We start from the raw sequence: 25,553 nt of genomic DNA, 5'->3' as shown, positions 1-25,553 counted from the left end.
AGTTGTAAGACATGACTGGAACTTCAAAAGGGACCTATTTCTATGGTGAGATGAAACTTAAAGCGCTTTTTGGCAGCAAACCCACCAAAGGGGTTTAGAGCAAACAGGGATAAGAAGTTCCCCATGCCCACCGTTAAATATACTGCTGGATCTTTAATGTTGAGGGCCTATTATTTTGCTGGAGGTCCTGGACATCTTGTTTACATACATGGAATCATGGATTTTAGTAGCCTAGAAATCTAGACGCACCCTAGCGGCAGCAAATTTAATCTGCCCGCAAGTGTCGTCCAGGAACTCTCAATACACTTCTGAGCTGTATTCGCCTAACTCTTGCCGGACCAATCACATTGTGTATAGAGTCGGTGGGCGGGGCCATAATGACGACGGCCGAGTTGCGTTTGCGTGCTTCTAGTAAACACAGAAACTGGCGAACGGCTGCGGTCTTTCGAATCAACTTTGACCTCGACTCTGGAAGACTTGGAGTTACGCTTTTCTCTGAGAAAAGAACAAAGAACGGCACTGAAGTCATTCTTAAAAAGGGAAGATGTGTTCGGAGTTTAGCCGACCGGATATGGCGAATGTTTAATCAGTCAGCGAGCTCCCCTTCACCTTCGTTGCTCTTGTTGGTGGTAGCGCTATCCTATCGCGTGCAGAGGGAGTTTGAAAGACAACCGTTTATCCCGCCCCTCGGCTTGAGCCCTGCCAGTGGTGAGTTTCCAGACCAAACATCTTGATGTGGGTCTGGCTTGTCAGGCTAGGATTCTAGCAAATACCAACAAATTGGCCGTGGTTGGATCTTCCCTCAAAACAACGATCCAAAACAAACATTAAATAAAAATAAATAAAAAAAAGTGTTACTTTTGTATTACCCTATAGAAAATGAGTGAGCTGAACTGAAAAGAAGCACCAACATGGAGCTATAAATCTGAAGGACCTGGAGAGCTTCTGTGTGGAGGAATGGTCTCTGGTCTCTTGACAGGTGTTCTCCAAACTCCAAGACTCAGGGCTGTTATAGCAGGAAAAGGATGTTGCAATAATTGAGTGCGAATAATTGTGGCCAATGTGAACTAGAGAAAAACAATTGTTTTAATTCACTGGAAGGTTGGAATGTGTGTCATTGTGAATAAAAGATCAAAAGGATAAACAATGCAGATTTATTTCTTTTAAAGCCACCTTTGCTCATGTACTAAGGGTACCAATATTAGTGGAGGGCAAACCTCTATGGGTTTATAAAACCTGTGCCATTCAATCATACACCATTTAAATGAGAATATACAACTGGGTATAAAGTTTAGTTTCGAGTGGTGATTATCATCAAATCATGAAATCTGTATTGATACCCAGCCCTACTTGAACTGTTTAGAGTTTTGCGACATTTAAAACTGGTGAAACACCAAGATATAACTATCATAACGCTAAAATAAAAAACTAATAACTAAGGTCATCTTGTCGAAAAACAATGTTGACAATCACAACTGGTTATCAAATATGGAGAAATAGTCTATTAAACAGAACTTTATTATGCACTTGGCTAGATAGTTATTCATTCACTAACATGCTTTGCAGTCCCTGTGAATGTTTATCTTGCTTCGAGTTCATTTTGGTAATGCATGGTTTAGAAACGCTGCCCTTCTTACATTCATTCACTCTCCTGAAAACTATTACTGCCTCCTCTCGTCCCCAGACCCCTTGGTCCCATGGCCAACACAAATAGTCTCTGCATCGCTCGTATGCCGAGCTGCCATTAAACAGGCCTGCCAGAGCAAAGTGCTGGGTTTTCCTGAAACCCCCTGATTTATGTACACTGAAAGCAGAAACGCAGACACTCTCCTGCTCGACACAGCAGGCCACATTTCATGATCCAAACCTTATCGTGAACACCCATCATGCAGTTATACAAGAGATGTTTTTCATTGATTTCAATTATTAAAGTCACGTAAACACCACTGGTTCTGACACGAATCGTAATCAGACATGACAGTAATGAACAATGAGAATAAGAGCTTCAGCAGCAGAGAGGAAGATTTTCAGTTCAGCATGCAGGGTTAAAATAAAATTAAGGCCAAGGTTTAATAACCATTCAAGAGCCCACACCACAGCATTGGTTTGGATGTTTAGTTGGTTCAGTTGCATAATAGACATCATAAAAGCAGGGTTTTTAGGGTACGGTCAGTGTTAGAGTAATGACATTGTGAATGCCAAGTGATCCAGGACTTAATGTTTCGTTTTCGAACCGAACAACAAGTGTGAACACATCGTCAGAATGATTCTTTTCCAGCTGGGGAATGATAAAAACATTTGACAGGCAATTAGAATCCACATGACTTTAAAGAGCTCCAGCATTTAAAGCAGCAGGCATGCTTATGGTTAACCAAATGTTGTCGTTCTTGGTGCAAAAAGGGTCTTAAGAGCCAGTCAGAAGATGTTCATGTAAGTGGGATTGCGAGATTGAATAAGATTTCATTGTGGGTGGAGCGAACTATCATGATGCTACTACAATAAAGAAATTTAGCATCAGTAAATAACAATAGAATTTTGCATTTTGTGGTGAACTTTTATTTTTATTTTCCCAAATTAGGGGTTATGAGATGTCAAACTTAAATTAAATTAAATAATAATTACAGAAAATGTTAAAGCTGCACTATGTAATTTTTCCGTCCGCTAGAGGGCGCCTATTCAAAACAAAGGCGTAATTTGATGACGCCAAGTTTGACTCAGAATCTTGGGACATGTGGTCTTCACCTCACAGCCGTTGGGAAAGAATCGGGATAGGACTCTGGGAGAAATCATGTTCATGGATGCGATTATTACCGTTACTGTAGTATGAAGTAGGGCTATTTTATTGTTGGCCATCTCATTCAATAGAGGGCGCTCTACACATATTGTAGCATATAGGCCCCTGACCAAATCAAGCACATAATAGCCAGTCAGTTTTGAACATGGAAGATAACTCTCAGAACAGCCAGCCTGAGCGGACAATAATGACCCCAACCCATCTTAAAAGTAGTGTCTGGAAACATTTTGGGTTCTACACCGTAGGTAAAGTAACCTTTAAAGCAACATGACATCATGACTTTGCGAAAACATACAAGGCAAGTGGCGTGTTATCTATACGCATTTTGAGCTATCCGCGTGTATGTCTACGCCGTGTGATTCCGCGTGTATGTCTACGCCTAAACGAACCATAATCTCCGCGTGTATGTCTACGCCGTGTGATTCCGCATGTATGTCTACGCCATGTGATTCCGCGTGTATGTCTACGCCGTGTAATTCCGCATGTATGTCTACGCCGTGTGATTCCGCGTGTATGTCTACGCCGTGTGATTCCGCATGTATGTCTACGCCGTGTGATTCCGCATGTATGTCTACGCCGTGTAATTCCGCATGTATGTCTACGCCGTGTGATTCCGCATGTATGTCTACGCCGTGTAATTCCGCATGTATGTCTACGCCGTGTGATTCCGCATGTATGTCTACGGCGTGTAATTCCGCAGGTATGTCTACGCCGTGTGATTCCGCATGTATGTCTACGCCGTGTGATTCCGCATGTATGTCTACGCCGTGTAATTCCGCATGTATGTCTACGCCGTGTGATTCCGCATGTATGTCTACGCCGTGTAATTCCGCATGTATGTCTACGGCGTGTGATTCCGCCTGTATGTCTACGGCGTGTGATTCCGCGTGTATGTCTACGGCGTGTGATTCCGCGTGTATGTCTACGGCGTGTGATTCCGCGTGTATGTCTACGCCGTGTGATTCCGCATGTATGTCTACGCCGTGTGATTCCGCATGTATGTCTACGCCGTGTAATTCCGCATGTATGTCTACGCCGTGTGATTCCGCATGTATGTCTACGCCGTGTAATTCCGCGTGTATGTCTACGCCTAAACGAACCATAATCTCCGCGTGTATGTCTACGCCGTGTGATTCCGCGTGTATGTCTACGCCTAAACGAACCATAATCTCCGCGTGTATGTCTACGCCGTGTGATTCCGCGTGTATGTCTACGCCTAAACGAACCATAATCTCCGCGTGTATGTCTACGCCGTGTAATTCCGCCTGTATGTCTACGGCGTGTGATTCCGCGTGTATGTCTACGGCGTGTGATTCCGCGTGTATGTCTACGGCGTGTGATTCCGCGTGTATGTCTACGGCGTGTGATTCCGCGTGTATGTCTACGCCGTGTGATTCCGCGTGTATGTCTACGCCGTGTGATTCCGCGTGTATGTCTACGCCGTGTGATTCCGCGTGTATGTCTACGCCGTGTGATTCCGCGTGTATGTCTACGCCGTGTGATTCCGCGTGTATGTCTACGCCGTGTGATTCCGCGTGTATGTCTACGCCGTGTGATTCCGCGTGTATGTCTACGCCGTGTGATTCCGCGTGTATGTCTACGCCGTGTGATTCCGCGTGTATGTCTACGCCGTGTGATTCCGCGTGTATGTCTACGCCGTGTGATTCCGCGTGCATGTCTACACCGTGTGATTCCGTGTGTATGTCTACGCCGTGTGATTCCGCGTGTATTTCTATGCCTAAACGAAGCATCATCTCCTCCTGTATGTCCACGCCGTGTGATTCTGCCAACCTGATCTCAGAATTAATATTTATAGCCTAATTTTATATTTTGGAGCAACCAACTCCACTCCAACCCTAAACCTACCCACTCTCAACAATATAAAACACGTAACAGGCAAATAAATGTACAGTCACATGTATTTATTGCAAAAACGGACCAAAAAAACAGTATAAAAGTATTAACTCATGTTGCATTCCAGTAGCCTAGAAATCTAGACGCACTCTAGCGGCAGCAAATTTAATCTGCCCGCGAGTGTCGTCTAGCAACTCTCAATACTCTTCTGAGCTGTATTCGCCTAACTCTTGCCAGGCCAATCACATCGTGTGCAGAGTCGGTGGGCGGGGCCATAATGACGACGGCCGCGTTGCGTTTGTGTGGTTCTTGTAAGAAACTGGCGAACGGTCTTTCTAATCAGCTTTGACCGCGACTCTGGGAGACTTGGAGTTAAGCTTTTCTCTGAGAAAAGAACAAAGAACGGCACTGAAGTCATTCTTAAGAAGTGAAAATGTGTTCGGAGTTTTGCCAACCGGATTCGGCGAATGTTTAATCTATCAACAAGCTCCATTTCACCTTCGTTGCTCTGGTTGGTGGTAGCGCTATCCTATCGCGTGCAGAGGGAGTTTGAAAGACAACCGTTTATCCCGCCCCTCGGATTGAGCCCTGTCTATGGTGAGTTTCCAGACCAAACATCTTGATGTGGGTCTGGCTTGTCAGGCTAGCATTCCAGGTCATACGATATCTTCATGTGAAGAACAGAGTTGATCTTAATGTTTTAGTCGTTGAAATGATGATCGCGCGCCCCTTTGTGAACAGAAAACCCACGCACTCGTAAATATTTTTGATTCAAATGATACACGAGACGACAAGTTTAGAATGACGCGATCAGTCACGAGACACACGAGAGCCAATGACATTTTACAATCAAAGCTGACATAATGACGCAATTGGTCAAGAGACACACAAGAGGCAATGACATTTTACAATCAAAGCTGACATAATGACGCAATTGGTCACGAGACACGACAGCCAATGCTGTCAAAGCTGACGTGATGTTTCTTCCGGCGGCAATATTTGAAATGTATTATTAATCGTTGGCGGATGGACTCGATGTCTGATCGCTTTTAGGGATTTACTTCACACTAATTAATTGTTTGGCTTCGGAACACTTGGAGTATTTGTACTTTCTGAATAAATTGTACCTGCAGTCGTATCTGCCTGTTATCCTGTTTTTTATAATACACAAATGGGTAGGTTTAGAGAAGAGTTTGAGTTCAAAATGTGTATGAATATGTGTATGAAAATGTGTGTGTGTGTGTGTGTGTGTCCACAAAGTAAATGGATTTATAAACATACTAAATTATGTTTTTTTGAAAATGTAAAAATGCAGAATGTTTCTTGTGATGGGTAGGTTTAGGGGCTGTGCGTGTGTGATGGGTAGGTTTAGGGGTAGGGGCAGCGTAGGGGGGTAGAATGAAACGGCGTTGATAAACACGCTAAAAAGCGATTATGCGTCTTTATAGCACGCCAAAATGGCATACGAATTGGCGTGTCATACATACGCCATTTCATGAGATCAGTCTGCTTTAAAGATAAGGTAGTTTGCCAGGCACGTCTGTGCACTCCGAACGGGTGTTCTCCATCGCAGCGAACATTGCCAATAAAAATCGGCTATATTCCTGCTGCTGTTTAAGATGTCATGTGATTACTTGTGCCTGTTCTGATACTGTTTTTTTCCATGTAGCCTTATGTTGTAGCCTTCATATCGATTAAGTTATTACTCTGTGCGCTCGCTCAGCGGCTGCTGTGATATTTTTTGCACAATGCTAAGAGTAAAGTGTTTCTGCCAAAATAAAACCAGAAACTGAGGGTAACACAGATATGAGGCAATTGACAGGCGAGTCCCTTAGACGTCCCGGTTCCTTGGTAAAATAGCAATTTTCTCACAATTTACAAATAGTTGGAAACATTTGGGATATTGTAAGAACTCAACTGAACAAAATATTTAACACTGGCCAAGTGGTTTTTTTGATAGTTTACTGCAAAAATCCTACATAGAGCACCTTTAATTAAAAGGTAATATAAATACAGTGTTCGAGTGACATGGATACTGGTTGTTAATCTCAGGATAAGGCTTTCTGGACTGAGTTTAATCGGGCCTTGTGTACACCCTGTATGATTTTGGGCTGTCCCAGATGAAATATGACCAGTCGTGGCAATCTTTGTCACCATGGCTCTTAAACAGTGGTCCTACACTATACAGTGAGGTTTAAAGATAGGCTGTGATAATTTTCTGACAGTGTCAGAAATTTAGCATGACCATGCTACTGACGTCTATAGACTAGCCAATAATAATCCAACGTGAAATGGTATATTGATCAACAAGACATGGTGCTAAAACGTAAAACTACTTACCTCAAGCTCCATTTGCAAAATGTATGTTGTATTCATTGTATGTGTGTATTCATCGTACAGTCTACATACGTCATACCCAAGTTTATTAGACCCATGTCGTACAGTGTGATTTGTAATGATCTAATAGGATTGCAGAAGTCTGTAACAGGCACTACTATACCTTCAGCTGTTGGCAGACCTCCGCTTTGGGCCTCAGCTAGAGCCTCAATCTCTCCAGACTCCGACAGGTTCACGTCAGCCACTGTAAAACAAGGAGGAGACTGTTAGTGCGGTGTTAGTAAAGTCCTGTGCTAAAACAACAAAGGAATAAAAAGGAAGATCAGCTCTCAAATTATCAGCACAAATATTCTACTGGTTTCTATACATCTAGTATAATTGAATGATGAAACTTTAGCATCTGTTCAGATAAGCACAGTAGAAGCAACTTTGAATTTGTAGTTCTTGAGTATACACAATAGTAAACCCATATTTTAATACATAAATATGCAATTCATACCGTGACTTGAATAAATCATTTCTAGTCAATAACTGAATTGTGAGGCATATACACACAAATGTCTGAGTCGTGTAATAAAACTTGACAGAAATTAACTTGAAAATGGTTCACAGATTATACCAATATGAATACAAAAGACATACATATTTCCAAGAAGCTGAAAATGTTTATTTTTAAATTATATATTCTTATAACACACATATATATATATATATATTTAAATATATAAAAGATTTCTTCTTTTCATCTTGGATCATATTTTGCAATAAGAAAATATCAGAGACTTAGCGTAAGGGTCTCTACAGGCGGCTGCAAGCCTGAATGTTTTTTCTAAAACATCCTTTATCTGTTCCAAAAAGAGCATCATATTTATCATAAAACACTCCAAAGATCACATTACTGCTGACGGTGTGGTTTCTGAGATGCTACATGAATACCCTACATTTAGTTAATCACACACACACACACAGCCAACATGAGTGGAGTTTAGATGGTAACTGGGCCGGTGTTTAACAAGCTCACTGTATGTGGTTAAGGGCAAATTACATCCTTGTTTAACAGTGTGGAATGACTTCCTTCTGAGACTGAAAACAACGTGAGAACCATTACATATGAGAAACATGGGGCATAATTTATGCTCAGTTAATATGATGTTGCAATGCACCCTCAATTATTTCTTTGTTTCAACTGTTCCAATAAATTAAATTGTTGTTTTTTTCATAATAGGCAAATTATCCTCAAATAAAAGAAAGCTGGCATTGTGCGTGTTGAAAACCACATTTGACATGCTATAAACAGCTGGTCTAGCGCTGTATTCAAGCGCGAGTAGTATTCCATAATGCACTGCCAGCTGAACCACTGAGTGATTAAGACATATTCACATAGTCCTAACAAACACACCACATGGAAAACATCAGATGGGTCACTCATATTTCACCCAAAACGTACTGCAATACAGTAATGAAAATGATCCCATCCTGTTTCTTTATTTACACTATACAATATGCGTTTGATGCATTGTGGTAGTAAAGCAATTAGATTGGGGGTTTGGCTGTGTGTAACTATTTATGTAAAATATACACTGACTATTTAACATTCATCTGTGTTAAAAAAAAAAGAACTGCAAGGATTAGGGGGATCCTGATGAGGTTGATGATTCCCCTAATCAAACATTGATTCTTTAAACTGTCTATTTTATGCCATCTTAAATAATCATCTGCCATAAACACACACAGATGGTGTCTTTCAGAGCCGGCGATGGACACTAAGGTTAAAAAAATACACATTTTTCTTTTAGTTGAGAAGTTCCATTCGCCTATAAAATATTTGAAACATTCCGATGCCTGAAATTAATGCGCAACCCAAAAGTATGAGTTAGATAACAGAAAAGGATGCTTTTTTTTAAAACGTACGTTTTACAAGACTCCATTAGTGGATTATTAATGGAATCAGCACCACAAAACGGTTTCAGAAAAAAAGCATTAGGGTATATCCTGCCCAAAAGATATTGAAATTCAAACTTTCAAATTTAGTAACAAACTTTCAAAAAAATGTAACTAGATGGTCACATCCTTTTTCCCCATAAATGACGGCCATTATTACTTATAACGTATCACTTATTTTATCTATGATAGATATCTATCAGAGGCTTTATCTTTTCACTAAAGTTAATACTTTCTTATTCGATGAGAACAGGGACGTCATCACTACAGCTATAACTATACGACACATCAGAATGATATCATTGGACTCACTATAAGAATTATGTTTTTTTTCCAGCTGATGAATGATAAAAGCATTTACACCCAATCAGAACCAACTCGACTTCAAAGAACTTGAGCATTTCAAACAGCAGATGCTGTTATTGTTGGTTGGTATGGACGCTAATATAGTTATTTTTCTAGGTGTAAACCAGTGTTAAATCACTAAAACAACACAAACAATTAGGCAATTCTGTGTAGTAAAATTCTGAGGACAGCATATGCTGAAAGATAAGGGTTGCTTCAATTTTGTAGAACCACAATTACAGCTTAAAAAATTCAAACAATTTATTTAATTAAAGTAAACAAGTAGTTTAGCACCTCTGAGCACTTAACAGGTGTTTCTGCTCTCAAATAATGTGCAAAAGGATTTCTGGTCTTGAAAAAGCCAAAGGCACAACAAAGTGATTAATTAGGCTGACTCTGGCAAGGAGTTGTGGGAGCAAACTGAGATTAATATATGAATCTTCTTCCTCTTCTTTCGGCTTTTCCCTTCAGGGGTTGCCACAGCGAATCATCTGCCTCCATCTAGTCCTATCCTCTGTATCCTCTTCTCTCAGACCGACTACCTTCATGTCCTCCTTCACTACATCCAGAAACCTCCTCTTTGTTCTTCCTCTTGACTGGCAGCTCTAACCTCAGCATCCTTTTACCGATATATTTACTCTCCCTCCTCTGAACATGTCCAAACCATCTCAACCTGGACTCTCTAACTTTGTCTCCAAAACATCTCACATGTGCTGTCCCTCTGATGTACTCATTCCTGATCCTATCCATCCTCGTCACTCCCAAAGAGAACCTCAACATCTTCAGTTCTGCTACCTCTAGCTCTTCCTCCTGTCTTTTCCTCAGTGCAACTGTCTCCAAAGCATACAACATCACTGGTCTCACTACTAGGGGTGTCAACAATAATCGATTCGGCGATGCATCGCGATGCGGGGCATGAACGATTCAGCATCGATGCGGCAAAGTGCCATAATCGATTATGTCACTGTTTACTTTCTGGCAGACGATAAAGTTGTGAAGTTTCAAATACTTCCGGTTCCGGGAGAATAACAACAACAACAAGGAAGATGGCTGAGGCGGAGGGAGATGACCGCGATAGACAGGGTTATTAAAAACGCGCTAACGACCTGAGGTGTGTAGGATTGTAACGTTACGTATATATTTTTTGCACAATAATAAATTAATCTATAATGACGAAATACGGTGCAATTCACCTTTATTCCACAAGGTGGCAATGTCTGATACCCAATGATGAAGTGACGTTTCACTCATAGTTACCTCTGACAGAAAACGAAACAATAATTATAATCTGCAAAACTTGAAATGGCTTAGTGATTTACTTCAGAGAGCAAGTACTAAACACAATCATATGTTAGTGTCACTGTCTCTTGATGATGGATGTGGTCAAGAAGCTGTCAGTGATCAAAATATTGATTTTGAAGACATTGAAAATGAGTTTGGAGAATATGCTGGAGATGGCGAATATGAGGCAGATGCTGAATATACTGGTAAACGAGCTCTGACGAGGTCATATGATGATGGTATTAAACATCTGCTCAAACTGAATCCTTCCAAGCTCCAAAAGGTAACGAAATAGGTTTTATTTTATTCTTCTGTAGCTGTTACTCTAAAATCAGGAGTTTTATATATTATCACGACAGGTAGAGGTCTATCCATGTTAAACATAGATCTGGGTCACTAACGACCTGAATATGTAAGAATGTTTGGTGAAACAGTCATGCATTTAAGGGTTAATTGCATTTTATTTAATTACATTTTATTTTATTTAATAACTTTTATGTCAAAGATACAGGAGACACATAGCAGCCAATACAATCTGTTGTTTAATATCTGCTTGTATTGCCTCATGACTGATGAAAAATTTGCTTTGTGTGCAGTAGAATTTTGATGCATCACAATGCATCGTAGAATCGAATTGAATCGAATCGTTACCTGGTGAATCGTAATCGAATCGAATCGTGAAGGCAGTGCCAATGCACACCCCTACTCACTACTGTCCTGTACAGCTTTCCTTTCATTCCTGCTGATACTCTTTTATCACACAACAGACTTGACACTTTTCTCCACCCATCCCAACCTGCCTGCACATGTTATTTGTCTGGAAAGAAAGGCCATTTACATGAGCACTGACTGACAAATAAAGACCAAGTTGATCATTTAGGCTTATTGTTCACAAATTCAACTGGTTTTGAGCTTGCTTAAATTTGCTCTCTTCTAATCTGAATCGCCTCATTTGACTCATCATGATTTGTTTTACACATACTACAACAATAATCTTCCTACTAAATAAAGATTATAGTGCTTTAAAAGGTGAATAAAACTTTTCCAATCCCTGCTTAGTATTCAAATTAAAACATGTTCAATCAGATTACATTTTTAGTTAATATGAGCATTGATATTTCATAATAATGCTGTAGAACTTTCTCAGTTTATCTATTTTTTGTATCAGTTTGTTGAGCAAACTGAAAACGTTATATACTTACTATGTGCCAAAACAAGTTGTGTATATGTACTGAAATGGAAGAAATCTCACTGAAGAGAAAACGTATCGCTGTAATAATGACTTTAACAGCAAAAAATAAAAAAATAAATCCAAAAAACTACATAGAGCTAACACATGTTTTGTGTCATCATGATTTGCGTCACGTCAACATGACTCCCCATGCTTTGACCCAAAATATATGTATAAAAATAGTTTTCTAGGACACCTATATTAAGGAAAAGATTAATGAAAAACGTCTTGCAAAAGAAATTAATACATTTCTTAAGTTAGATGGGAGTGAGGTTTAGGGGGGTGAGTGTAACGGAGGCCAGCTAGTAGAAGTTGCTGTGTGAGTAAAACCTCACTCCTCTGACCTCAAGAGACGCTCTAGCGACTGACGCTAGAGGTTGCAGCCTTTAGCCTCCTTGTTAGAGCGTCCGACTCTCATACCGGTGGGCCCGGGTTCGAGTCCCAGTCCAAACAGTAGGGGTTACACTCCCATCTCCCATCTATTGATTATCTCAACCACAGGGCTCGTAAACGTCTTTATTTCTCATCCAGCCACGATTGATTGGACTATTATTTGTATATTACACAGCCTGCAAGATCGGTCAATAATATAAGTGTGAACCCTTCAAAGGTCTAATTATTTATAGGATTAAGAATGGAATAGTGAGATTGATCAGCCTGCCAGGCTTTGCGAGCCCTGGCCCATACGTGTCTGAGACTCTCTGAGTCCAGCGTTGCTAAAGGTATGTTTCTGTTAGACACATACACATAAGCAAAACGATCTATGACATTGCAATACTATTACATATAAAAACACGTTTTACTAACATAAGTGTGTTGCACCATTCCTGTCGGATCCAAATCCAGCATCGACCGGAGATTTGTTTACACACGATTCCGCAGTGAACTGAAGCGAATAGGTCTTCCCCACGTGAGCTGGAACTTCATTAAAAATTAAGTTTAACCACTCATTCCTAATATTATGATCCGAAGGAAGCTTATGCAGCGACTGTGTTCTTCCACAACCAGGAATAGCGCAATATCTTGCTATCTTCCTCTGCATGTTTGGCTAGCTAGCATGAGCCGATCTGCTTCATGAGTCAGTGGGCGGGGCTAATGGATTAGTCTGTTGGTATTCTGTTTTTGTAGGGTTACCATTATGGTGACGAGTGGACCATGAGCTTAGTGTGAGAACAGATATACAGTATGTTAAATGTTTTATATTACTGTCCTCATTCAACAAGTGCTATGCTATGCTAATCCTTTTAAAGCATTGTGTCACCAAATAGCAGGGTAGCATTTATTGAATTAGCTAGTTAAAGCTAGTCAAGTTTCCACTACAAATATCAAAATTGAGATTAAATAATCATTAAATTAAATGTATGAATTGGCTTACTCAAAATATTTAAAGTTAAGAGCAATTAAAACAAAGTAAAAAATAAAAGCTGCAAGTTCTGCTTGCTTAAACTTAATAAACTTTATTAGTTAGTTAATAGTGAGAATAGTTTTGTCAAAAGTACAGACTGCGATACCAAAGCGGTACTGAAATTTAAAAAATATGACGCTTTGACCTCTGACTGGCCATTGTGCTCACAGTCACACGCTCATCAAATATGTTTGTGATTGGCTACAGCGCTTCACAAACATGTTGTAAATATACATCATTGACGCTTTTCACAGAGCGCTTACACAGATACACACGGAGAGTTTGAATGCAGGCGACTATCAGCCTACCGGTCTCTTGGTCGACGCCTGCTTGTGCTTTCAAATGCTCCCGCTTTCAAAACACTTTCAAACACTTCCGTGTGCTTTAAAACACTCCCGTGCCTTTCATTGTAGCCAATCATTGTAGCCGATGAGTGCGTGAGCACAATGACCAGTCAGAGGTGTTTACGATTATAGCTCAACAGCGCTCGAAGCGTCACATTTTTAACATTTCAGTACCAATTTGGTATTGTGGTCTGTAATTTTGACAACACTATGTGAAAATTGGACCCTAATCTAAAGTATAACCAATGATAAGCACCTCAAAAGGCCTGAAGATCACTGTAATAACCATAATAAGGATGCACAATATTTGTGCAACTGGCTTGATGGCTTCAGCACACATAGTCAAGTTTTTAAATGCGCTGTGTATTTTCTTTTGACATTCCTTATAATGTCTATGGTATCCGTATCTTATCAGTTCCCAAGTCACCTCTACTTGAGGACTGAACCTGCAGCCTCCGTCTTAGCAGCCCAGAGCAGTAATCAGTAGGCTGCCACCACACTGGAGGGAGGCCAACAAAAGGGCCAGTGTCGAGACCTGGGAAAGGACGCTGATCTAATTATTTTGGCTCGGGGTGCCTGCGAGCACTCAACCATCTGAATCACCACCTTTCACAGCGGATTCTCCTTTTTCAGAGAGTTACTCGCCTGGCAACTGTCGGCAAGCAGGCCACTCTGAGAGCTCATAAAGAGGTGATGGCAAACAGCACGATGGCTGCTGTACGCCGAGCCGCCCCCCGTGGGAGAGTCCGGCTCCAGGATGGGGGCAGCACACCCTCAGCCAGACTGAGAATGTAGAAGCTTGTTAACACTCCATCTTGTCCTCTGGAGAACCGTTTAGTCAGGAACTGGTTGCCAGATTCATAAAATCAACGAGTGGGATAAAGGGGAGAAACTTTGGAGAAGCTGAACACATTGGGGAAAAACAACACTTAAGAACCCATTTAGTTAAATCGTAACAAACTGAGAAGAACATTGCATTCTCTTCCAAAAATAGATGTTTTATTTAGGGCATGACCATACACCTACGAGCTGTGTAAACGTTTAAAAGAGGGAATCTGTATTTTTTTGGTTTTCTGACTAGGCACATTCCTGGCCTTATTAAGTGCAATCGCTCAATCATCAGCTCTTATATGCAAAAATGAGGCAGACAATTCACTTCCAGACCTGGTTTACCAGCACATCTGCAGATGTACTTAGCAAAAGGTGTCAAGCATGAAAAACAGCTCCTGGTGGTTCCTGACAAGCACAGGCCACATAAGCAATGACCTGGTGAAAGGATTGTTACGACATTCCTGAGCCGTTTGTTTTCTTACCTCATTTAAAAGAACGAAAAACCCCAAAACAAGTTTAGTTAGATCCATTTACACAACAGCTGGTTGATATGGTTAGTGAGGTCAGCAGTGGCTCATTAGTTCGAGATTCACTTCTTCCAATAGTGTTAAAGGACATGCGAGAAGTGGATCAAAGCCTGCATTGTTCTAAATTGGCAACTAAAAGGCAACAATCGCCAATGCTGTCAATTCCCCAAAGCTCAAAATGACGTCCGATTCAATGATATCATGTGACAACATCAAATCAAGTCCTGCAATCGCTGACCATGTATAGGCCTACTTCATCCATTCATTCAAAACACTATAGGATCGCAGAATCAGTCTACTGTAGCTCAAAGTCCTGCACAGGTTCAGGTCGACCCGCAAATTTAGCTGAAACGGGTGAAAAACATCCAACTAACATCCAGCAGTGAAAAGTCCCGGCTGAAACTTCCTCCCTCACATCTCCCACTCCTCCCTATTGACAGAAATGAGAGAGAGAGGGGTAGACGTGAGGGAGGATGTTTCAGCCCTTGACTTTTTACTGCGCCGAGTTGAAGTTCTCTCAGAAGTGCTATTCCTCCATACATTATTGTTCTCCTTTTTAATCCGCATAGAAAAGCACCACGTTTTATTTTATGTCACCATACTTGATCGTTCAACTATTCGTGTAACTGTATTTAAATAGGGAAAACGTGGAGGTGTTTGGTCGCTTCTAACTTGATCTCTGTTTGGTACCATAGTGAATGAACTGGGCTTAGTGGGCTAAGCTAAATGCTATCAGATCGTCACCGCGCGTCAGCGAGATTAAGTGCACACACTGAGACGAGAGAGGTACTTATCAACTTGTTTTAGTTAAGGGAATAACATAGTTTAATATGAAAAAGCGGTGAAGTATCCCTTTAAAGCAGCACTGGGTAACTTTTGCTCTCGGGGTCCCCCTACAGTTGGGAAACAGTATTGTCCTCTACTACTGTCGTAAACTCTGTCATCCTACATCAGGGGATGCGCACATGCATTTGCTGACATGACAACCAAGATAGCCCTGAACTAGTGATGCGCGGGTCGTCTAATAACCCGAGGACCCCTGGTTGGGTTGGGGCGGGTAAAGAAACTGTCACATTTAGCCAAATGATCGTGATGCTCACGTTTACAACCCAGCGTCATTATACTAGTCTATTGGTTACCATTTTACAGAATGTATATGATACTTCAATTCAATCGATTTGCCTTCTAGCTTAAGGCAAGACAAATAAACAAATATCACAGACATGTTAGGTATCCTAAAATATGATATGATTTTGTACGTCTTATGTATTTACTCTTGTCTACGTGGGGGGGGGGGGGGGTGGTGGAAGTGACGTATGTGCCGTAAAGCAGTCGAATTTTGTAGTTCTTTTTAAAAGTTTAAGTTTAAAAGTACGATTAAAAACGATACAGACCCCATCAGGCTATGGCAAACATGTCATTCAACCTATTCTAAGTCGATGTATCATCACAAGAGTCTTGAAAATATATTATGAAGGTTGAAAAGTTACCTAGTGCTGATTTAACAATATACACTGACACCTGTTTTAAGAGCCTTAATTTAATACAGTATAACCAAAATGACATATCCACAATTTTGTACTAACAAAAACGGTTTTAAACATCAGCTTTTTTGGATTGTTTGTTTGCTTGTTAAAAAGCCAAATAGCTAGCCATTGGCTCTGAACCAAAAGCAGAATTTTAATGCTGTCATTTTTTTTTTTTTAAATCACCCATAATTTGCCATTGCATAAACTATGCCAGAGTTTATGCCATGTACATGCTGGTTAACAACCTGGGAGATTTTGTTGTAGTATGTATTTAACAAGAGTGCAGGTTGTAAGTAGCAAAACAAAACTGATGTGAGGTCTCAAATATCCTACTCGGTCTTGGTGAACAGAAAACAGAGTTGATGGTGAACAGAAAACAGAGCCGATGGTGAATAGAAAACAGATCTGATGGTGAACCGAAAACAGAGCTGATGGTGAGCAGAAAACAGAGCTGATGGTGAGCAGAAAGCAGAGCTGATGGTGAACAGAAAACAGAGCACAGAAACAGAGCTGATGGTGAACAGAAAACAGAGCTGATGGTGAACAGAAAACAGAGCTGATGGTGAGCAGAAAACAGAGCTGATGGTGAGCAGAAAACAGAGCACAGAAACAGAGCTGATGGTGAACAGAAAACAGAGCACAGAAACAGAGCTGATGGTGAACAGAAAACAGAGCTGATGGTGAGCAGAAAACAGAGCACAGAAACAGAGCTGATGGTGAACAGAAAACAGAGCTGATGGTGAGCAGAAAACAGAGCTGATGGTGAACAGAAAACAGAGCTGATGGTGAGCAGAAAACAGAGCTGATGGTGAGCAGAAAACAGAGCTGATGGTGAACCGAAAACAGAGCTGATGGTGAGCAGAAAACAGAGCTGATGGTGAGCACAAAACAGAGCTGATGGTGAACAGAAAACAGAGCACAGAAACAGAGCTGATGGTGAACAGAAAACAGAGCTGATGGTGAGCAGAAAACAGAGCTGATGGTGAGCAGAAAACAGAGCACAGAAACAGAGCTGATGGTGAACAGAAAACAGAGCACAGAAACAGAGCTGATGGTGAGCAGAAAACAGAGCTGATGGTGAACAGAAAACAGAGCTGATGGTGACCAGAAAACAGAGCTGATGGTGAGCAGAAAACAGAGCACAGAAACAGAGCTGATGGTGAACAGAAAACAGAGCTGATGGTGAACAGAAAACAGAGCTGATGGTGAGCAGAAAACAGAGCTGATGGTGAGCAGAAAACAGAGCTGATGGTGAACAGAAAACAGAGCACAGAAACAGAGCTGATGGTGAACAGAAAACAGAGCTGATGGTGAACAGAAAACAGAGCTGATGGTGACCAGAAAACAGAGCTGATGGTGAACAGAAAACAGAGCTGATGGTGAGCAGAAAACAGAGCACAGAAACAGAGCTGATGGTGAACAGAAAACAGAGCCGATGGTGAATAGAAAACAGAGCTGATGGTGAACCGAAAACAGAGCTGATGGTGAGCAGAAAACAGAGCTAATGGTGAGCAGAAAACAGAGCTGGTGGTGAACAGAAAACAGAGCTGATGGTGAACAGAAAACAGAGCTGATGGTGAACAGAAAACAGAGCTGATGGTGAGCAGAAAACAGAGCTGATGGTGAGCAGAAAACAGAGCTGATGGTGAACAGAAAACAGAGCTGGTGGTGGAAGTCTCTGTAAGCTCCGCAGCACACTGTGGTCCACTCCATGTTTTACATTTCTCCCAGCGGCAGTGTCCTGATGACGTCGTCGAGGCATGACAGCTGAAGACCAGATGATGGGTCTTCATGGCGATTCAGACGGTGGGGATCGCCGCAGCACCATGCAGGAGGCAGATAAAGTTTTCCGGGCATTTCTGTGGACACACCGGGGTCGGCGCAGATGTCCAAGCACTCCACGGTCGCAATGCAAGACGGAATAGCGGCGCAGCCGAGAAGCGGAACATCCCAACATCATGCCGGACTCTGATGATGCTGTCCCGGTGCAAACTTCAGCCACCATGCAGCTCAAGCCCAAGGGAGACCACCAGTAAGCAGCCGACACCCAGAAGAGAGAGCAGCCGCAGCGAGCAACATAAAATGTCCTTCAAACCAAAACCAACCGCAGCAATTCAAACATAAACATCAGAGAAGCGATGGAAAACGGCAAAATGACGAACAACGTCCTCTCAGTGGCCGCCAGCAATCAGCAACAGTCCCAATTGTAGCTCTGACTGTTAGACTAGTCACAAACATAATAAAATCAAATTAAATCTAAATCTAATAGTACAGTAACATGATTTGTGGGTGGAGAAGAGGCGAACAGACAACGCCAGCGTCCTCTCCCCCACGTTGCCACTACTTCAGTGGTCATTTAGCAAATCAACCGAGAAATTCCCAAATAAAATTATGTATTCAGTTTCACAAAAAACACAAGTGCTCACAAGAGATTCTAACAGAAATCAATCAATCAAATCTGTTTTTAATAAGAGAACTTAAGGACCACCATCACACAGTAAACAATTGCTGGCGAGACCATTGGAAACAGACTTCAAAAGAGATGGTAAGAGCAAACATTTGTTTGCAGTTCAAACCATCCAGTTTTCCCCCCCTCAAGGCCTGAAACATTCTGAGCAGAACCTGCCAGATCTACACTATACTCTAACAAAGGCAACTTTAGGTCTTTAAATCAATTCATCGGGGGGATAACAATTTGAAATCAATATATTGAAGAAAGATGCTGGAATCAGAACCGGTAAAAATATTTACATGGGAACAGATGCATGTAATTCTAGGAGAGATATTTCCATTCGCTCAGCTATGTAATGCAAATAACAGAAAGCAACTTTTTGCTGCCTTCTAAGATACTCAGATTCTAATGCAGCATTGCATGTGTTCATCACGAAGACGCATTGGGATGAGCTTAGTGAAAATGAGTCAAAATGTCAGATAAGCTGAGAGAAATATACCTGTATTTCATTCAATAAAGAGAATGTAAATCTATAAAATAAAGTAAAAGTGTATGATTAGAGTATGATTTACTTAGAAACAAATTTCACTCAGATTGGTTGTATAGATTGGTATTGTATTGTATGATTGGTGTATGATTTACTTAGATTCAAATTTCACTCAGAAATTGCCAGTAAATTTCACAAATACAAAGAATCAGCAAATAGCAGAAAGACTAGAATTGTATTTTTATGTGAACAACATACTCCAATAATTGTCTTTTCTACAAAATTTCTACAAAGTTTTCAGTGCTATATAGATATTTAGATTTACTCACAGCCATCCATATTTACGTCTTTACATCCATATCTAAATTGATTTAAATCCATCCATTCATTCACCTTTAAAATTATTCTCATCCATCCATCCATAAATCCATATATCCCTAGGCCTAGATCAACCCAGACATATCCATAGATCAACCCATCCATCCATCCATCCATTATAAGATAATTGACTGGGGTGATACAAGTATTGTCAATTACCAGAAATTAATCTCATTGTCACATTTAAATAATAATAATAATAATAATAATAATAATAATAATAATAAATAAAAAAAAGACAATGGCTGTATTTCCCAAAAGCATCATACTGTAAGTCCAAGTTGATTGTGGAGACCAGTGTTCTCTATGATAAACTTAACTCATAATGCTTTTGGGAAATGTAGCCCATGTTAATGAATGCACAAGTTTTGTTCTTAAACTTATTATTTTTCAACTACAGTCTCTGAAAAGTGTCAAAAAATGTAAAGAAAGTTGCTGTCCACTGTTTAGGAATTACCTTAAAATTGTAAACAGTGTACAACCTAGACAATGAGGCAGCTAGAGTTTATGACAGTTATATAATGCAACAAAATTAGTACATTATTTTGTTTGTGTGTGTGTGTGTGTGTGTGTGTGTGTGTGTGAGAGAGAGAGAGAGAGAGAGAGAGCTGTACATTTGCAATGTCATAATTCCTGACTGGACTAGAGTCGAGATAGGAAACAGAACATTTGTCACTAAACAAGGGGAAGTGCAAAACATGAAACGGTCTTTCACACTAAAAACAAAGTCAGGAGAGATAGGATTCCATAAGAGTAGAGTATTTTTTTAGGGCAAAAGTGTAATTACACGGCAGCATGTGAGCTTTGCTCAGATCTTCCACACAAATGATGGGATAATAACAGCTCTCTCCTCAGACATAAACTCCTTCTGGGCACTGTGTTTATCTGCAGGAATGCTGGTAGTCATAACAAGACTAAATATATAAAAGTGTAATAGGTCATCAAATAAAATTAGGAGTATAAGTGCAAATGAGATCACAGGAATGTCCAATGCATGGAACTATGACATACAGTGGCAGCCACAGCTTACAACTTCCAAAAAACTTATAATCATGTACCCAAAATCACCATCAATTGTCAAGGTCATCATAACACAACAACAAATGTTGTTGGTTAGCAGAAAAATTCACTTAGTCTTAAAGTAGTCATGTTCAGGTTTGTAAGTAAAGCTGAAATTTGGTGTTACAGGAACATAATGTATACATGCCTCCGTGTCAAACTAACTATAATAACTGTGTCAAACTCTAACATTCAGCAATGACCTTTTGAAAGTATGTAATGCTTCGGATGGAAAGCTGACAAAACTCACACTAACAAAACATCAGACTTACAGCCCACCTCGCTGGCCCCGTGTCAGACGACATGCTGCAATTTACATCCGCTGAGACACGAGGAGAGCTTAAAATTTCCACCTCGGAGAGTCGTGTTCTCCACTAGCTCTCCAATGCTAACAATGTTGGCAAAAATCGTCCCAAAGTGGACAATATTCAGCAGAGTTAAAACTTTCAGAGTGCTTCATCTGACATGTTACAGAGCAGACTCGTGGACCGTCTGCCAACCTAATTGTTTATTTTAGAAACCATCCTGTTATTAGAGCAAAGCAATAAATTCCATTTACATGAGGAGGCCATCGAGTCGCACTATTCTGTGTGCCATCCTCAAAGAAAAAGCACTGCGCTCTTATCAATTCTAAAGGGTTTTTCCACAGCAATGCCATAGAAGAACCATTCTGGGTTCCACAAAGAACCGTCCAAGTGAACACTTCTTTTTTTTAGTGTGGAAATTAGTACGCATAAAAACCTTTTGTGCAATGGAAAGATGCCAATTTAATAATCGGAAGAAACATTTTCCACTATAAAGAACCTTTTGTGCAATGGAAAGATTACATTGTTGTTAAAGGTTCTTTATGGAACCGCAGATGCCAATAAAGGACCTTTATTTTTAAGAGCAGTTCTTATTGCTGGTCTTGAGCAGATGCAACCGTATTTTACAATTTGTATCATTTGTAACCCGTGCTGACAAATAGAGTTGGAATGCCTAGGATCATTTCGAGCTACAGGCAGACAAAAGTCAATGTCGATTTGAAGCCAGGTACACACTGCGATTTTGGCCATGATTTGGCCATCTGAGACAAATTTTGCAAATCCTAAAAGATTCCTCTGTTCAGGCTACAATTTGAAGTCTTTGATCGTTAGTTCAAACATGACAGTTCGACATGTTCACCGGCAGCCGAGATTAATGAGCGTTGCGATCAAATTTTACCTCAGACGAAATTCTGGCAGTGTCAGAAGATTTGGCGCACAATCCTGCAGTGTGACTTCTCCTACGACGACCTTTAAATTATCTTTGTTTTTCAAGACAAACTATGACCAAAACGAGAGCTAGAGATTTCTGTGTAGCCACCATTTAAATCCCACGTGTAATTCCCGCAGCTCACTTGCACCAAAAGCGGCATTCATTGATGATATATAACTCTGGACAATTTTCTTGCGTGTATTTTAGCACGCCTCAACTATTGTACAGTCTGACATAAATGACAACTGAGATCCTGTGTGACATTGCTTACAGAGGAGATCATGTTCGTACAGTCTGGCAAGAAAGTCTTAAAGGACTATTTTAAATCGCTACCCGGCTTTAGTCGATTTTCGAGGTTCACGCAGAAATTAGTTCATTACCCTCTCGTCTAGCGATCCTAAAGCTCCAAATAGCAATTAAACATCTAAAAGCGTGTGCACACAAATAACCCTTTTTCACCAGAATGAACCAGGTGCTAGTTGAGAGCCAGTGCTAGTGCCAGTTCGTAGTTGGTTCGACTGAGAAGCCTTCTAAGAACCGTTTGCTTTTCCACATGCTGAGAGCCACAACAGAGCCAGGTCTTACGTCACTGTATACATCTCATCTTTCTCAGAAACGCTAGCGAGGCAGCGGGAAACACACACACACACACACACACACACACACACACACACACAAGGCATGTTCTATCTAATGCATCGTCACTGCACAGACCGACCCGCGTATGATATCAAAATACCATGTGAGCAATTCAAAAGCATAAGGAGTCGTTTGCTCTCGCTTTTAAATGGTTGTCATACGGCGATCAGGCTAAACAGCGCCAATGCATCTCGAACAAGCCTTCCATCAATGGTGCACGTTGCATTACTATTGATTCACATGGCTTTACGACATCGTAAATCATAGGCATCAAAACACAGCGAATCCAACGCATTCATGCAGTTCGCAGTAAATTGTATGGACGGTGATTGCAAACGAGCAGCAGCTTTTAGCTCCATTAGCTGCTATTAAAAAAAATTGGCGGATCTCAATTTTGTGTTCATCCTGTTGACCCCGCCCCCAGCGCCTGACGTAATCGGTTCTTACTTCTAACCCACCAATGTTTTGGCGCTACTTAAGAACCACCTTTTCTGGCTCGAAGCTGGTGCTTTGGGTGTGGAAACGCAAAGAACCGATTTAAAACTAGCCTCTGGCTCCGAACTAGCACCAGTGCCTTGGTAGAAAAGGGGTAAAAGATGCCTCTGCACACAGAATTGGCAATCTTCAAAATTACGGTCTTGGCAAGTATTCACGCAAACATATCTTTTAAGTGTTAAATTAATGTTTGGTTAACTGTTGTGGAAAAACTGTAACATTATAAAACATGTAGTACAGTAGGTCTTAATATGTTTAATATGTCCTTAATATAGATACATTGATATTAATAAAAAAAAATAAAAAAATAGGTTAGATATATTTTTTTCCATAGATATTTGGTTTTTACTTAGTGTGTGTTAAATGTGCTGTTATTAATGATGATTTTAAGGTATGGTTGCAAGGTGATCTTGTTTTAGAACCTTCAGAAAACTAACTAAATTTTTCTCAAAATTGACATTGCTGACTTCAGACAATTGACTTCATAAATCATTCATCATTTTGAAGAAAAATAATTGTTATTGCGACTCATTTTGCCAGCATGGGTCACGTTTCATTTTATATTTTTATGTTTGTTAGTATACACTACAGTGTCAATGCAACCATTTTAAAGAATTAAAAAGTACATTGTAAAAGTAATCCATGTAATCCTCATTTAATCCTCAAGAGATCCTCATGTAATACATGTGCTCTATGCATGTGTTTCTCAATGTTTAAACGGGAATACACTGTAAACCATGACTTTTTGATGTTGTCAATTTTACAGTTTACAAGAAAATACTAGTTCCACCTTTCTACGTCAAGATTTTGTGTTTAATTCAATGTGTTACTTATTGTTCTTTGAGTGAAAATTGCTCAAATCACACCAGCATTGTTTGTGTAAAAGACTAAAGGAAATTTGTGAAATCATATAAAGTGATCACAGCTAGAAAATTTTGGACTTTCAATGGATGGACAAAAAGTCTTATAGGTTTGGAACAATATCAAGATGAGTAAATGCTGAAAGAATTTTCCTTTTTGGGTGAGCTATCCCTTTAAGGTTTGTCCCTAAAAATAGTGAATAGCAAACACTACTTAGTTAATTACAGTGTTCATACATTTTGGTCAGATAGTTTATAACAGAGGAGGCTCAATAGAACATATCCAAAACATACAGTTGCCTTATTGTAGAAGAAACACTCATTTAGAGTTCATAAAGAAATGAATGCCACTTGTCCGTTAAAAGCAGTGAACGATAAATGGGAGAAATGTTATGTTTGGTCATGCATTGCTGGACTTGCTCGAGCAGGTCTGAGAACCACTGAGCCTTTATTGGGACATCTTCTGGTTTTCATCACCTCCAGCCTGTCAATAGCCAACTGCACGCCTCTGGGGACAGACCTCAGCAGATGTACAGTTCCCACAAAACCGCTCGAACAGATGCGGAAACCAGTTTCAAAAGAATCCTTTTCAATGTGCATCCAACAGTGCTAATAAACCTATTCTGTTTTTTTGTTGTTGGAGATTGCATGGTTTACAGTACTTTATCTTACAGAACTTTACTGAGAAGCCAGAATTTCCCAAATAGTGCTCCATTATGAATTAATTAATCAATTAAAGTTCTAACAATAGGAAACTTAAGCAGCAATTTAGAGAGTCTGTTATGGTTCGGGAATTGAGAATGTTTGATAGCATGTATGAACACAGACAGTCAACATATGTGCACTAGAAAGTTGTCCTTTACCAGTGTAGAAGTTATGAGCGCTAAAAATATTTTTGTTTCAGTTGCATGCATCTTTCCGTTTATTATATGTGGTTCTGTTGTCAGGGCTGGAATGCCATTGTTCATATTTTTTTCTGTATGCAAAAAAAGTGTGTCCAGTGTAATCAGGACTAGTTATGGCTCCCACAGTAAAAACAGAACACCGTAGAAAACTAAAGGTGTAAAAACAGCTTTGCATGGACAAATTTATGCTCCTTCCGATGCGGTTTCTTTTGCGACTTCCGATGCGGAGTCAAGATGTCCTGTCTCTAGGAGACATGAGACTGTTGATGCTAGATGCAGTACATGCTTATATTGCCAAAAGTATTGGGACACCCCTCAAAATCATGGAATTCAGGTAAATGGACTGCATTTATATAGCGCTTTTATCCAAAGCGCTTTACATTTTTGCCTCACATTCACCCATTCATACACCGACGGCGATGTCAGCCATGTAAGGCTCATCCAGCTCGTTGGGAGCAGCTGGGGTTAGGTGTCTTGCTCATGGACACTTCGACACTTGGTCAGGTGGAACTGGGGATCGAACCACCAACCTTCTGGTTTGTAGACAACCTACATGAACCACTGAGCCACCTCCGCCCCTGGAATTCAGGTGTTCTAATCACTTCCATGGCCACAGATGTATA

General features: G+C 40.5%; 1 protein-coding gene across 1 annotated transcript in view; it reads right to left on the bottom strand.

Moving 5' to 3' along the window:
* The window catches only part of ror2 (receptor tyrosine kinase-like orphan receptor 2), a 110,223-nt gene that overhangs the window by 28,069 nt on the left and 56,601 nt on the right, over positions 1 to 25,553 (bottom strand). The window contains exon 2 of the mRNA XM_067433483.1: positions 7,149 to 7,229. Coding sequence (XP_067289584.1) covers positions 7,149 to 7,229 — 81 coding nt within the window. The remainder of the gene's footprint in view (positions 1 to 7,148; positions 7,230 to 25,553) is intronic.

This window comes from Pseudorasbora parva, chromosome 23, assembly GCF_024679245.1.
Source record: "Pseudorasbora parva isolate DD20220531a chromosome 23, ASM2467924v1, whole genome shotgun sequence".
Classification (NCBI taxonomy): domain Eukaryota; kingdom Metazoa; phylum Chordata; class Actinopteri; order Cypriniformes; family Gobionidae; genus Pseudorasbora; species Pseudorasbora parva.
This window is presented reverse-complemented; position numbering and strand designations above follow the sequence as displayed.